This window comes from Sinohyriopsis cumingii, chromosome 14 (assembly GCF_028554795.1).
Source record: "Sinohyriopsis cumingii isolate HCF-2022 chromosome 14, ASM2855479v2, whole genome shotgun sequence".
NCBI classification, from domain to species: domain Eukaryota; kingdom Metazoa; phylum Mollusca; class Bivalvia; order Unionida; family Unionidae; genus Sinohyriopsis; species Sinohyriopsis cumingii.
This window is the reverse complement of record NC_142974.1, coordinates 693,165-709,240: the sequence shown is the minus strand read 5'-3', so window position 1 is coordinate 709,240 and position 16,076 is coordinate 693,165. Positions and strand designations below refer to the sequence as shown.

Here is a 16,076-nt window from a genome sequence, read left to right as displayed (position 1 = left end):
TCTGATTACAGACTGTAGTAGCGTTTATCTGATTACAGACTGTAGTAACGTTTATCTGATTACAGACTGTAGTAGCGTTTATCTGATTACAGACTGTAGTAGCGTTTATCTGATTACAGACTGTAGTAACGTTTATCTGATTACAGACTGTAGTAACGTTTATCTGATTACAGACTGTAGTAACGTTTATCTGATTACAGACTGTAGTAGCGTTTATCTGATTACAGACTGTAGTAACGTTTATCTGATTACAGACTGTAGTAGCGTTTATCTGATTACAGACTGTAGTAACGTTTATCTGATTACAGACTGTAGTAGCGTTTATCTGATTACAGACTGTAGTAACGTTTATCTGATTACAGACTGTAGTAACGTTTATCTGATTACAGACTGTATTAGCGTTTATCTGATTACAGACTGTAGTAGCGTTTATCTGATTACAGACTGTAGTAGCGTTTATCTGATTACAGACTGTAGTAGCGTTTATCTGATTACAGACTGTAGTAGCGTTCATATGGTGTAGTAAAGTTTATTTGAGAGTGTTTATCAGACATCAATTCAGTCTGATCTATGTATCTAGCTTGCTATACAATCCATTTCGTTTGCCAGAGAATGTCTAAAAACAAAGGGTATTTACACCGAGAAAGAAGTGACGGAATGGCAAACGTTAATGAAGAATCTGCCAGGGGAAGTGTTTACCCCAAATCAGCAATGTCACCTCATTAATGGAGCTAACTCTTTTTACTGTGGCGTAAGTATAATATGTGTATGTGAGTATTTAGTGTGCGCTCGTTCTCATCTCAGGAAAGATGTATGGAGTAGGATGGGCGATGTGAGTTTCTTAATGTACTTTCCAATCTTCTTTCACACAAGACAAGATTAAAGGGAACCGGTTAACCACAAGCAGATAAATTTAATATAGATATTATATTATATGTGCAATATATAACATATATTTCAAAATCGGAAATATACAGGTCAGCGAGGAATAGTGACGTTGTAAAGAAAGCTTTGTCCAGAACTTCTTTGAATAATTCACAACAGTTTCAGAATAGTATAGTACAAATAATAAGCACTTTCTGTTTCCATGGAACAGTCAACAGAAATGTTTCTCCTCTTGAAAACTGTCTAAGTACAACATAAATCACGTATGCAGGTTTACAATAGGAACACAAGAAATAAAGATGACTCCAAAATTCAAAACGAATCTGATTGCTCAGTTGTTTCCTTATATTACACCGTATATTGCGACTATCTCTCAATATACCCTACGTACCGGATCTTACTACTGATATATGACACATTAACAAGATGTTTTAAGGGGCGGTACTAGGTACACTTTACAAGAGCGTACTGATGAGTGAACAGACTAATTATGGACTACTGCACTGATTGAATTATAGGGGAAAATATTTACAGGTACTGCATTTGTACAACTGAGCTAATCTCATATACGGTCATTTCAAAGGTGCGTTGAGACTCCCTTTACCCATGTCCAGCAACTCAGTTGAACGCATGAGTTAATAAGAAATGTTCAAGGATATACAAAGACCTTGTATTCTACATATTTGTATAACTTAAGATATGACAATGGTGATCCTATGAACAGATATAGAACACAATGTAACACTAAATTCAAGCAAAGACAATTAAACTGAACAGTAGGGACGGCAACATTCGGATGTGGAATATCTTGTCCGCATATATCCGATACCATCATGACGATTAGTACAATTAATGTATATGCTGGCATCAGGGCGATATTAGCATCACAATTAGTACAATCAATTCATAGTTTGGCTTATATCCGATACAGATGAATTGTAATGTCCTTAAAGGCAACGAACAATGCCAAAACAATGTCAAAGAGGAATGATTGATAATATCTATCATGAAGAATATCTTGATTTTTAGTTTCTAAAACAAAATTCAAACGTTTCGGTAACTCCGATGTAATAATTAGATAGTATATGTAACTGCCCACAGTACTGAAGTTCCTGGATTTCATAATCAGGGTTCTATAGAGAATCAAATAAATTGAACACGGTTTGCAAAGCTGAAACTGTAGTACAATTTCCCGAAGCAGATCAAAAACACACCAACTTTCTTCAGTAACAGCTATTCAAAGTTCACATAGCCATATTTTAAGTTATTATTGCGCCATTGCTTGCTAACGCATATATTGATCTGTCATATAAATAAAGCTAGGCGATTCATTTGTCCATTATTTCGTCGATCTGAAGTGAACTATTTCCACATTCTCGTCAAAATAGTTCTCTTAAATCTTTCTGCTACATTATATATATATATATATATATATATATATATATATATATATATATATATATATATATATATATATATATATATATATATAGAGAGAGAGAGAGAGAGAGAGAGAGAGAGAGAGAGAGAGAGAGATGTTAATAAAAGTGTAGTTTGTAACTTTTTTCATCTCCAATTTGCTGTTCTATGGGTTGAATTTCTTTTCCGTTATAAAAATATGTTATTCATACTTTATGCTAAACAAATTCCCCTCAAAGTATTTTTAGTGTCGTAGTTTTAGAGAATTTGTCTTCTTAGTAATCAATTATTTGCTGAAAATTATTACTGAAATGTATATGATTCATTGTAATCAAGCTTCGGTACTTTGAACAACTAAGTTGTATATATTTTTACCTTCGTAAGATACAACGTTAAGTACTCCTTACAAACATTTACTTTTCCTCATGTGTATGAAGATGGTAAAATTCAGATTCTGTTTTCCAATTTTGTCCAGTTTGTCCCATCTAATTACAATTACTCGAAAGCAGCAGAGAAAGCTTTGTCATCAAATGCAGAAAATTGTACAATGAATTTCATCGATGAGACCCATGTCTCGAATTGCTTAATAGAAACATTACGACTTTTATCTATATGAGACGTTTCGCATGTAGAAGGCAAGTTAAAGTTTTTAATGGATTCGGCAAATAAAAAAAAATCTGCTCTGTTAATATCACCCTATGACAAATTATAAAATACTACACTGTTATTTAGTATATTTGTGCTTTTTAAATAATTGTGTCATTTAATTCGTTTGTGTCGTTTGATAAATTATCTGATTTATTTGTACCATTTAACTAATGCTCATATATCAATCTTTATTCTATCAGCCCCTAAGTCTCTGGATAGTGTACCATGACATCGTAACTTGATTTTATCAGTCTTCAAGGCAAACATCCACTTTGTAATTCTCTGGAGATCTCTGGACATAATTCATTGGCTCTTTCTGTCGACTGAGCGGGTCTTAGATTCAGCGTTTGCCGCCTCTATTGATTGATTTTACGTGGTTGTATTCGACAGCGCACATAGTACAAAGGCGAACCCAAGTTTTTGGAACATTATATATATATATATATATATATATATATATATATATATATATATATATATATATATATATATATATAGATAGATAGATAGATAGATAGATAGATAGATAGTTGGCATCCCTTAGTCTCGAGAGACGATGGAACTGCACCCATGAGAGATGTCCTGGTTGGTGGTTGTGCAGCGTCTGCTGTGGCTAAGTAGTCCAATACGGGAGTGGCAGTCCCTGCTGCACTTGAAGGTTGTATCAGGTGTTGGTTGGAGCTGCTTCTTCTTCCTCTGCGATCGTCTTTCATCAGCTAGCAAGCGTTGCTTGTCCTCTCCGGCTTTCAGACCAGTCATCAGAGCATGTCGCCAGCTTGATCTGTCTAGAGCGAGCTCTTCCCAGGTGTTGACATCGATATCAAGGGCTTTCATGTCATGCTTACAGACATCCTTGAAGCGGAGATGTGGCCGTCCGATCGACCTTTTGCCAGAGGCGAGTTCCGAATAAAGAATGTCTTTGGGGATCCGTCCATCAACCATCCGACGTACATGGCCCAGCCATCTGATGCGGCGTTGGCGGAGGAGTGTGATCATGCTGGGAATCGTGGCACACTCGAGCACCTCATTGTTTGTTACTTGATCGCTCCAGGTGATCCCGAGTAAGCGTCGGAGGCATCGCATGTGAAAGGCGCTCAGTCTTTTCTCTTGTGAGGCGTACAGAGTCCAGGTTTCACTGGCATACATGAGAGTGCTTAGCACGGATGCACGGTACACGGTGATCTTAGTGTTCATGGTCAGCATGCTGTTGTTCCACACTCTCTGCGACAACCTGGAGAGAGTTGTTGATGCCTTTCCAATCCGCTTGTTGAGCTCAGCATCAAGCTAAAGGTTGTTGGTGATGGCAGAGCCGAGGTACGAGAACTGACTCACTACCTCAAGTTCGTAGTTGTTGATGATGATGCTTGGGGGTCCGCGTCCTGAACCATCACGTTTGTTTTCTTTAGGCTTATGGTTAACCCAAACTCATCGCATGCTTTACCAAAGCGGGCCATCAGGCGCTGAAGCTCAGCTTCTGTGTGGGTGGCTAGAGCAGCATCGTCTGCGAAGAGCATGTCCCTGATGGCTACTTCACGCACTTTGCTCTTTGCCTTCAGTCGTGCCAGGTTGAACCGTCTGCCGTCTGATCGTGTGTGCAGGTAAATCCCTCATGTGGACGTCCCAAAGGCGTGCTTTAGCAGGACTGCGAAGAAGATGCCGAAGGGCGTGGGGGAAAGGACACAGCCCTGTTTAACTCCACTGCGGATGTCAAAGGGGTCGGATGTTGAGCCATCGTACTGCACTGTGCCTTTCATGTCATCGTGGAAGGACTGGATCATGCTTAGCAGCATTGGAGGGCAACCAATGTTCGCCAGGATTGTGAAGAGTCCGTCTCTGCTGACCAGATCGAATGCCTTGGTGAGGTCTATAAAGGATGATGTTAGCATCTCTCATGTCCTAAGGCACTGCACCCTCGTCCCAGCACTGGCAGAGGAGGTCGTGCAGGTGTGTGAGCAGCACGCTACATCCACACTTGATGAGTTCTGCTGTGATGCCATCCTTCTCTGGGGCTTTACCTAGGGACAGTTTCTCTAAGGCCTTCTTTAGTTCGTCTACAGTAGGTTTCTCACCCAGTTCGGCCATGAGAGGGAGGTTTTCAATGACGTTGAGGGCATCATTGGTCACGTGGTTCTCTTTGGAGTACAGTTCGGAGTAGTATTCCACCCAACGTTCCATCTGCTTGCCCTTGTTGTGGATGGTATCGCCTGTGGCAGACTTCAGTGGTGCTGTCAGTTTCTTCGTGGGACCCATTGCTTTCTTTATGCCATCGTACATGCCTCTGATGTTTCCAATATCTGCTGCTGTCTGGATACTCTGACAGAGCTGAAGTCAGTATTCATTGGCACACTGCCGTGCTAATCGCTGCACTTTGCTTCTGGTAGACCTGTATGCCTGTAGTGTCTTCTGACAGGGAGATCGCTTGTATTGCAGGTGAGCACTGCGACGCTCTTCTATGGCTGGCATGAGTGTGGCAGAGTTAGCCTCAAACCAGTCATTGTTCTTTGATTGCTTCTTACCAAAGATCCGTGTGGCTGTGATGTATACAGTCTCTCTGATGTGATCCCATCTTTCTTTGGCACTGCCGTTGGGGGGTTCTGAGTCAAACGTCTTGGAAAGAGGATAGGTGAATTCCTCAGCCTTGTCTGGATATGATGTCTTGCTCACATCAATGCGTGGTTGCCCCTCTTGGCTAGAGCGGTGGATCTTCTTTGGCTGAAGCTTCATTTTGCAGCACACCAGCGAGTGGTCGGTGTCGCAGTCAGCATTGTCGAAGGTACGGGTAAGAAGCACACCTTTCATGGCTGACCGTCTTGTACTGATCAAGTCCAGCTGGTGCTAGTGTTTAGACCGGGGATGCCTCCAAGACACTTTGTGCTGTGGCTTTGTCTGAAAGAATGAATTGGTGATGCTGAGTTCGTGGTACGATCACATCTCTAGAAGGCGCTGCCCATTCTCATTCATCTTCCCAACGCCAAACTTGCCAAGACAGGAGGGCCTAGAGTCATGATCGGCCCCCACCCTAGCATTGAAGTCGCCCATTAAAATCAAGTTCTCCTCCTTGGGAATTTTGTTGATGAGCGAGTTTAACTCATCATAAAACTCATCCTTGGTATCTGTGGAGGATCTTAGTGTGGGAGCGTAAACGCTGATCTGGTTGACAGGCCCGTTTGAGGTGTGGAGGCGGAGGGATAGCGGTCTTCCATTTCCTTGTTGGCAGGGATCTATCATCCCCAGCAGAGTGTTCCTGACAGCGAATCCAACGCCAAACTCTCTGGCTTCATCTGTACTCTTTCCTTTCCAGAAGAATGTGTAGTTCTTTTCTCTGAGGGACCCAGAATCTGTCGACCTGGAGCCTTGCAAGTTCGTCATTGATGACTGAAGTCTTACGAACATCACTGATTGTCTGGAGATCATCTGAATGCCCAGTCAGCATGGTCCGGACATTCCAGGTACCTAGCTTGAGGATTGAAGTCTTCTTTTTTATTTTTATTTTGTTATTTCTTAGTGCAGTACTTGCAGTCCGCTTGTCAGGTACTCGCGTACCTTAAGCCTTACGCACCCAGCAAGGCAGGCGAACTGTGGCGGGACGGCACCTTATTGGCTGGGGACTGCCCAGTTTAAGGCGGGCGGTAGCTGTCCAGTGAAACATGTTGGTCTCTCCCACCGTCAGAAGCAACCCCTGGCGTCTGGCTCTACGCCAATCGAGCGGTGACTTATAACCTGTAAACTGCTGCTTCCCGTGTTGTGTCGACGCTTTGGAGCGAAGCTGGAGTGTCCTCTCCATGGCGCAAGCCTGGGCAGGGTGAGAGAATCAGCTGTTGCCCATGCAGATGATCCCCCCTCTCCAAGCAGCTGATGGATCCATGGGAAAGGATAAGCCGATACGTCATGGCACCAGCTGCGTCGCAGGAGTTGCCGAGATGACACCGAAATCAATGCCAAGTCGCCTTAGGAACTCCATCTCCGGATTTTCTGTTGGGGTTTACTCTCTTAGCCTTTCCCACGACAGGGTACAGTTACAAGGCAGCGAAGGTTTGAAATCGGAGTTTACCTTCTCCTAGATGGGCGACCACCCAAGGTTAACGAGCCCCATCTGCCCGAAGTCTCTGGTTTTGAGGCGCCAGAAGCTCGCCTGTCATCCCTTCTCCAGTCAGTTTAAACAGGGTCCGCCACTCGTGAAGGCCTGGAGCTGGATTTGGTTGTCAGAGGCTCTATCAGACACAAGCCACTGGGAGTTTTCCAAGGGAAGTGGGTGCTTATCTCCCACATCCGCCCCCGGCGATGACAACCCTTGAAACCCATAGATAGATAGATAGATAGATACAATATCAGTGCTGCTAATTTCGCAAAAGTATACCAATGAAAATTAATTTCCCTACTTGTGTTTGTCGCTAAGTCGCAGCGAGTCAGCATGTTTACATGTCAACACTAAATAGTCTAATTTTTCATTGCCAAAACCTTTTTACTCTCATCTGTTGACAACTGATTGCACCTTTTAAATACGGAAATGACTTGTAGGCGACAGGACTTAAATTTTATTCCTAACTTTTAGTATATGACTTTATCCTCGAGTTTCCCCACGGAACAAATTTTCATTTCTGTTCTCTATAGAACTATTGACCATTCTAGCAAATTTGAGTTTGATAATGGTATTCGTTTCTGTTGTATATAAATCGGTACTGAGTTTCCACAGGGAGCAATTTGAGAAGTTGCTTCTTGGTCTCGAAATGTTACAAAACTGCTTTTGACAATGGAAAATGTTTATGCTTGGAATGAGGTTTTCATTGGGTTTTCCCCCTGGAACAGCCTGATAGTATGTTCCCAGTTGTCTTTTCCCTATGAAATGTAATAGGTCTGTACAAATCGAGATTGTTTGACTGCATGACCAATCTGTTTACACGAGGTTTCCTCTGGAAGCATTTTTATACCCACCTGACATTACTGTTCCGTCGAAACATATATTAGGCTTTAGAAGAGTGTAGTTTTAGAACCTAATGGTTACTTTTCTGCATATTTTGAAACATTGTTTTATATTACTGTTCCTTATGGGAGTGAAGTAGGTTTTTACAAACTGAGTTAGATAAGTGCGTAGTTTCTTCTTTTACGTGAGATTTAATAGTGTTTCCTCGAGTTTGAATTTGAACTTCCTGAAATCTATTGTACTCATTTCTTCATAATTTCGATTGATGAACTGCATTGCTTACATTATTACAGCTGCAGACAGGTTTCGCCAGGACACCGCATTAAATCAGTTTTGTTTTCACGAGTTATTCAAGAGAACTATTTGAAAAACTGCTATTCATTACTATTCCGTCAGGAAAATCAGAGCTTTTTTAAAATTGGTTTGATGACTGAATTACAGTTTGCTACATATCTATATGTTTTACCACTGATTTCTCACAGGAATCAAAATGAGAAACTGTTAGCATACTGAATGTGTTCTGCTTACCATATGGCTTACCAAGTTCTCTCGGGGATCAAAATGAGAAACTGTTAAATAACGGAATATTTACATTTTGCTACATACATATTTAGTTTACGGAATTCTCTCATTGAACACTGAGAGAGTATTAGATGGCTGAATGTTTACTTCTTGCTACATACGCATGTGTTAGAGATTTATCTCAGGGAACACTATGAGAAAAAATCTTCATTGCTATTTGTTCAAAAGTCTTCAAAGATCTTCAAATGTTGACTTGGTAGACTGCTCCCGAAAATATACAAAGGTCTTCCAGTTTTGGCTTGGGTGACTGCAAGAAATATACAAAGGACTTTAAGTGTTGTTTTGGATAATTGCTCCAGAAACTACACAAAGGTTTTTAAGTGTTGTCTTGGATGATTCCTCTAGAAACTATACAAAGGTCTTAAAGTGCTGTGTCGTATGAATGCTCCAGAAACTATACAAAGTTCTTCCAGTGTTGGCTAAGTTGATTGCTCCAGGAAATATATAAATAGGCGTTTATTTCTTCTCCATATTCAGCAACTGGAAGTTTTAGCGTTAGGTGAGATAACTAGAAAGGTTCCTATTGCTCTCAATTCTTTTTGGCAAAGATTAGTTTAATTGCGTCCTGTGATTATTTACTTAGTTCTTTTTAATTGTCTTCATTTTTGATACCTCTGAAAATATAGTATGCCTCCACATCTGTGAGTTTGATGGTTTCGTGGTTGCTGTTGTATATGAAATTTTATTGCTGAACCTGGTCAATCAAACATGATAGTCTGTTTTCAATTGTGTTTCCTCCAGAAATATGAAAGTTTCTTTCCTTGTTCAGTCACACGACTTAACAACTACTGCTTCAAGCACATTTTGCGCTGAATTAATCCTTGCAAAAATATCTACAATGTTTTTATCACTCGAAATATGCTATGTTGTTCATAGCTGGTTTCGATCTCCGAATTGTTACTGTTTTACATGAATTCTTACTGGGTTGATTCTTTCATGGAAATGGTTAAACTTTTCAAAGTCGGGTTGAATAATTGAGTTATAACTGCTTTAAATGAATTTTTAATGCGTTCCCGCAGAGAATAGTATTCTATTATGTATATTACTCCACGTACAAGCTTCTTGTTATGATGTTTAGCTTATATTATAAGAGGGACCGAAGAAATAAGCGAGTTCCCCGTATGAACACAAAGGTGTGTCATATCGTTGTGCACAGTAAACAAAACCCACCAGGGTATTCTATTACATCCACATTATCATTAATTATCACTAGACAATTAATATAGAATTAAGTGTTATAAAATGCCGCCAATTAAAACTATAATAAGTTCGACAAGTTTAATTATATCCATAAGATTAATTACCATATAATGACTTGCGATATGTTGTGTAATAGTCCCTTTTGCAAAGGTGACCAACAGTGTATTGCATCATTGCTATTTTGCAGATCATGACGTACTGAAACAGTAGTCTTCAACCTTGTTGTGTAATGACAGGTTGACGTACTCAGTCAGTATAATTTGACTATATTGTATAATGACACCTTGACTTACTGAAACAGTAGCATTTTCCTACATAGTATGAACACCTGTTGACTTCCTCTACTACATAGTAAGATGACAACTTGACGTACTCAAACAGTAGTATTATAGTACATTGTATGATGACATCTTGACGTGTTCAAACAGTAATATTATAGTACATTGTATGATGACATCTTGACGTGTTCAAACTAATATTTTCCTACAATGTAACATGACATCTTGACGTGTTCAAACAGTAATATTATAGTACATTGTATGATGACATCTTGACGTGCTCAAACAATATTAATTTCCTACATTGTAAGATGACATCTTGACGTGTTCAGACAGTAATATTATAGTACATTGTATGATGACATCTTGACGTGTTCAAACAGTAATATTTTCCTACAATGTAAGATGACATCTGGACGTGTTCAAACAGTAATATTATAGTACATTGTATGATGACATCTTGACGTGCTCAAACAATATTAATTTCCTGCATTGTAAGATGACCTATTTACGTGTTCAAACAGAAATATTTTCCTACAATGTAAGATGACATCTTGACGTGCGCAAACAGTAGTTTTGTTCTGAATGTAAGATGCCATCTTGACTTGCTCAAACAGTATTAGTTTAAAACGTAGTACAATTATGTGTAAATACAACATTCACTGGCGCCTCGGAGATATGATGGTTTCCTGGTGATATTATGGTTTCCTGGAGATATGATGGTTTCCTGGCGATATGATAGTTTCATGGAGATATGATGGTTTCATGGGTATAAGATGCATCAGAATTTAATTTTGTAGAGTATTTCAAGCTTCGTATTATTTGTTTCATTCTCTGTTTTAAGTCCAATGGCTACCAATATCAATCACGTCATTCTGTCACAATTTGACCATTACAATTTATGATCGACCTGTCTGTACGCTTGTGTACAGGAGGAGTAAGCGGCAATAGTTGCTAATAACAATAACGTTTCTCTAGAGGAAATTATGTACAAAATTTCATTCTTTGCACTTCGTTCAAAAAACGAATATTATATCTATCTACCGTAAAATTCAAACTCAGTTTGTCAGGAGTTCTTTGCTGATGAATGTTATAGGCCTCAAACACAGAGGGAATATAATATGCCTACACACGACGGTCTTGTACTAGTTTTCTACCCAGTCACTTCAGAACTATGGTTATAATTCAGTCCATTGTTTATGCATAGCTTATATGGGTAGATTATTCACCTAGTTATTTGGTAATATTACAGGTAAGACGTCTCCATTATACTAAACACAAATAAAAACTGTATTTTCCTTAACACGGATTCAAATGCGGTTTGCATAGCAACAAACAGTTAGACGAAAGTTCGTGAAGACAGAAAAAATACAGGTGTGGATACTTCTAGGGTCAGGGACAAGCGCCTTGATTAGCTAGTCAATCAATCAGATGATACAACAGTGTTAGCAACAATTAGGTATTTTGAAAACACTCTGAGCAAACGTCTGCAAAAACGCGTTTCCTGTTATAAGTACTTCAATCCGTTTGATATATTGGATGAAACAAAATTGCCTTCTATTGTATTTTTGTACTTAAATGTCTTTAATTCAACTATATCACATAGGACTGTGTATATAACGCATAAGGTATGACGAGGAACAGCAAGTGAGAAAGCTAAATTCAGTACACCATCTTGCAATACAGTAGGAGGAGTTTTTTTTTTTAAACACCGCATGTTTTTATGTCAAAAGAAAATATTGAAACAAATCATATATATATATATATATATATATATATATATATATATATATATATATATATATATTGAAGAAGTAATGAATCTTACATGATGCATAAAATGTCTGAGTTGGTCAAATTCGAATGACACAGTAGCTTGCTATACGTCATACGTCCTAACCTAATAAACTAGATTCGCATTAAACGAGTGCATTTATTCTAACTCTTATAAAAGGTCACACACATATGTCTCAAGAGGTAGTGAGCTGCTTCGATGTAATGTGGCAGACATTTCTTTGGATATTATACTTTTTTAAATTGCACATGATCTAAGCACACTGCAAACTAAAAGGACTGCTCCCTTGTGCTCAAAGAATCAGTCTGAATTAGTCCAAAGTACATTATCCGTAGCAGCTATTAACATAGGGAACATGAATTGTGCCAAACTAGACAATGCCAGCTTCTGGAAGTGCAATGAGTGAATTACCAAATATTTAAAATGTATAAAAAGTATCGGATTCTTTTAATACAATTTACCTCTGAAGTTCAGGAAGTGAAAATGACCAAGTGGAGCTAGCACTTTTTTAATGGTGGACATCTGGAGTAAGACCAGGCTGTATACTCTATAGCTCATATTACACCCATGAATCATACACTAAAATATAGGTAATTAAAGGTTCTTTAAACTATATATAAGATGTTTAAGGTCTTATTTAAATAAACAGTATAACCAGTGAGAAAAGTCGGGGAAATTCTTTTTCTTTAACATTCTAACCCTTATGCCAAACACGAAACTGTAGAGTGCCACCTATGCAACATCCCAAGGTCACATACATTTTCCACCTCGGTTCTAGGTCAAATGCATGTTCAACCTTGGTTCAAGGGCACACATTTTTGTAGCATTGAAACAAAGTTACATACGTATGCGCTGATGGTAGACTGAGATTAATTCTACAGGCGTAGTTCCGGAATGTTGATGATGCTTTGAAACTATCATTCGATGATATAAGCAAATTTGAGGGTGTTTTGCAAGATCGCAAGCAACACATACATAATGACATTCCAAAAACCATTATTCACAAAACGGCAGAAACATTTATGCCTTTGTGGAAAATGGGCTGACTAATGAGTAGAATCAAAATAGGACATTGCCATAACCAAGACATACATAAAAAGCAAATAGGACATTGCCATAACCAAGACATACATAAAAAGCAAATAGGACATTGCCATGACCAAGACATACATAAAAAGCAAATAGGACATTGCCATGACCAAGACATACATAAAAAGCAAATAGGACATTGCCATAACCAAGACATACATAAAAAGCAAATAGGACATTGCCATAACCAAGACATACATAAAAAGCAAATAGGACATTGCCATAACCAAGACATACATAAAAAGCAAATAGGACATTGCCATAACCAAGACATACATAAAAAGCAAATAGGACATTGCCATAACCAAGACATACATAAAAAGCAAATAGGACATTGCCATAACCAAGACATACATAAAAAGCAAATAGGACATTGCCATAACCAAGACATACATAAAAAGCAAATAGGACATTGCCATAACCAAGACATACATAAAAAGCAAATAGGACATTGCCATAACCAAGACATACATAAAAAGCAAATAGGACATTGCCATAACCAAGACATACATAAAAAGCAAATAGGACATTGCCATAACCAAGACATACATAAAAAGCAAATAGGACATTGCCATAACCAAGACATACATAAAAAGCAAATAATTATTAGCAAGGACAAGTTTTGATTTTAAAAATTAATATGTCGTTTCCTAGGCAAATCAACCATAAGGAGTGAAATGTTTCTACTTTCATTATGTATTAGACACCTACTTACATTATGTAATACACTACTAATTACATTATGTAATACACTACTAATTACATTATGTATTAGACTACTACTTACATTATGTATTAGACACCTACTTACATTATGTATTAGACACCTACTTACATTATATATTAGGCTACTACTTACATCATGCATTGCACTGCTACTTACTTTATGTATTAGACTAACATTTACATTATTTATTACACTGCTACTTACATTATGTATTACACTACTAATTACATTATGTATTAATTACTACTTACATTATGTATTAGACACCTACTTACATTATATATTAGGCTACTACATACATTATGCATTGCACTGCTACTTACATTATGTATTAGACTACTATTTACATTATTTATTACACTGCTACTTACATTTGTAATAGAATACTACTCACATATTGTATTACACTACTACTTACATTATGTATTCCACTACTACTTACATGATATAATACAATGCTACTCACATATTGTATTATATATTAGACTGCTACTTACATTATGCATTACACTACTACTTACATTATGTATTATACTGCTACTTACATTATGTATTAAACTGATACTTACATTATGTATTAATTACTACTTACATCATGTATTACACTACCACTTACATTATGTATTACACTGCTACTTACATTATGTATTACACTACTACTTACATTATGTATTAACTACTACTTACATTATGTATTACACTGCTACTTACATTATGTATTACACTACTACTTACATTATGTATTACACTACTACTTACATTATGTATTACACTACTACTTACATTATGTATTACACTGCTACTTACATTATGTATTACACTGCTACTTACATGATGTATTACACTGCTACTTACATTATGTATTACACTGCTACTTACATTATGTATTAACTACTACTTATATTATGTATTAACTACTACTTACATTATGTATTAACTACTACTTACATTATGTATTAACTACTACTTACATTATGTATTACACTACTATTTACATTATGTATTACACTGCTACTTACATTATGTATTACACTACTACTTACATTATGTATTACACTACTACTTACATTATGTATTACACTACTACTTACATTATGTATTACACTGCTACTTACATTATGTATTACACTACTACTTACATTATGTATTACACTGCTACTTACATTATGTATTACACTGCTACTTACATTATGTATTACACTGCTACTTACATTATGTATTACACTACTACTTACATTATGTATTAACTACTACTTATATTATGTATTAACTACTACTTACATTATGTATTAACTACTACTTACATTATGTATTAACTACTACTTACATTATGTATTACACTACTATTTACATTATTTATTACACTGCTACTTACATTTGTAATAGAATACTACTCACATATTGTATTACACTACTACTTACATTATGTATTCCACTACTACTTACATGATATAATACAATGCTACTCACATATTGTATTATATATTAGACTGCTACTTACATTATGCATTACACTACTACTTACATTATGTATTACACTGCTACTTACATTATGTATTAAACTGATACTTACATTATGTATTACACTACTACTTACATCATGTATTACACTACTACTTACATTATGTATTACACTGCTACTTACATTATGTATTACACTACTACTTACATTATGTATTAACTACTACTTACATTATGTATTACACTGCTACTTACATTATGTATTACTCTACTACTTACATTATGTATTACACTGCTACTTACATTATGTATTAACTACTACTTACATTATGTATTACACTGCTACTTACATTATGTATTACACTGCTACTTACATTGTGTATTACACTGCTACTTACATTATGTATTACACTACTACTTACATTATGTATTACACTGCTACTTACATTATGTATTACACTACTACTTACATTATGTATTACACTGCTACTTACATTATGTATTACACTACTACTTACATTATGTATTAACTACTACTTACATTATGTATTAAACTGATACTTACATTATGTACTACACTGCTGCTTACATTATGTATTACACTACTACTTACATTATGTATTACACTGCAACTTACATTATGTATTACACTACTACTTACATTATGTATTACACTGCTACTTACATTATGTATTACACTGCTACTTACATTATGTATTACACTGCTACTTACATTATGTATTACACTGCTACTTACATTATGTATTAACTACTACTTACATTATGTATTAACTACTACTTACATTATGTATTAACTACTACTTACATTATGTATTAACTACTACTTACATTATGTATTACACTACTATTTACATTATTTATTACACTGCTACTCACATTTGTAATAGAATACTACTCACATATTGTATTACACTACTACTTACATTATGTATTCCACTACTACTTACATGATATAATACAATGCTACTCACATATTGTATTATATATTAGACTGCTACTTACATTATGCATTACACTACTACTTACATTATGTATTACACTGCTACTTAC

The 16,076-nt window shown here is 36.7% G+C and overlaps 1 protein-coding gene across 1 annotated transcript in view; it reads left to right on the top strand.

Moving 5' to 3' along the window:
- The window catches only part of LOC149783072 (metalloprotease mig-17-like), a 37,863-nt gene that overhangs the window by 4,617 nt on the left and 17,170 nt on the right, over positions 1 to 16,076 (top strand). Inside the window, exon 2 of the mRNA XM_089933062.1 lies at positions 610 to 751. Within this exon, the coding sequence (XP_089789188.1) occupies positions 610 to 751 (142 nt within the window). The remainder of the gene's footprint in view (positions 1 to 609; positions 752 to 16,076) is intronic.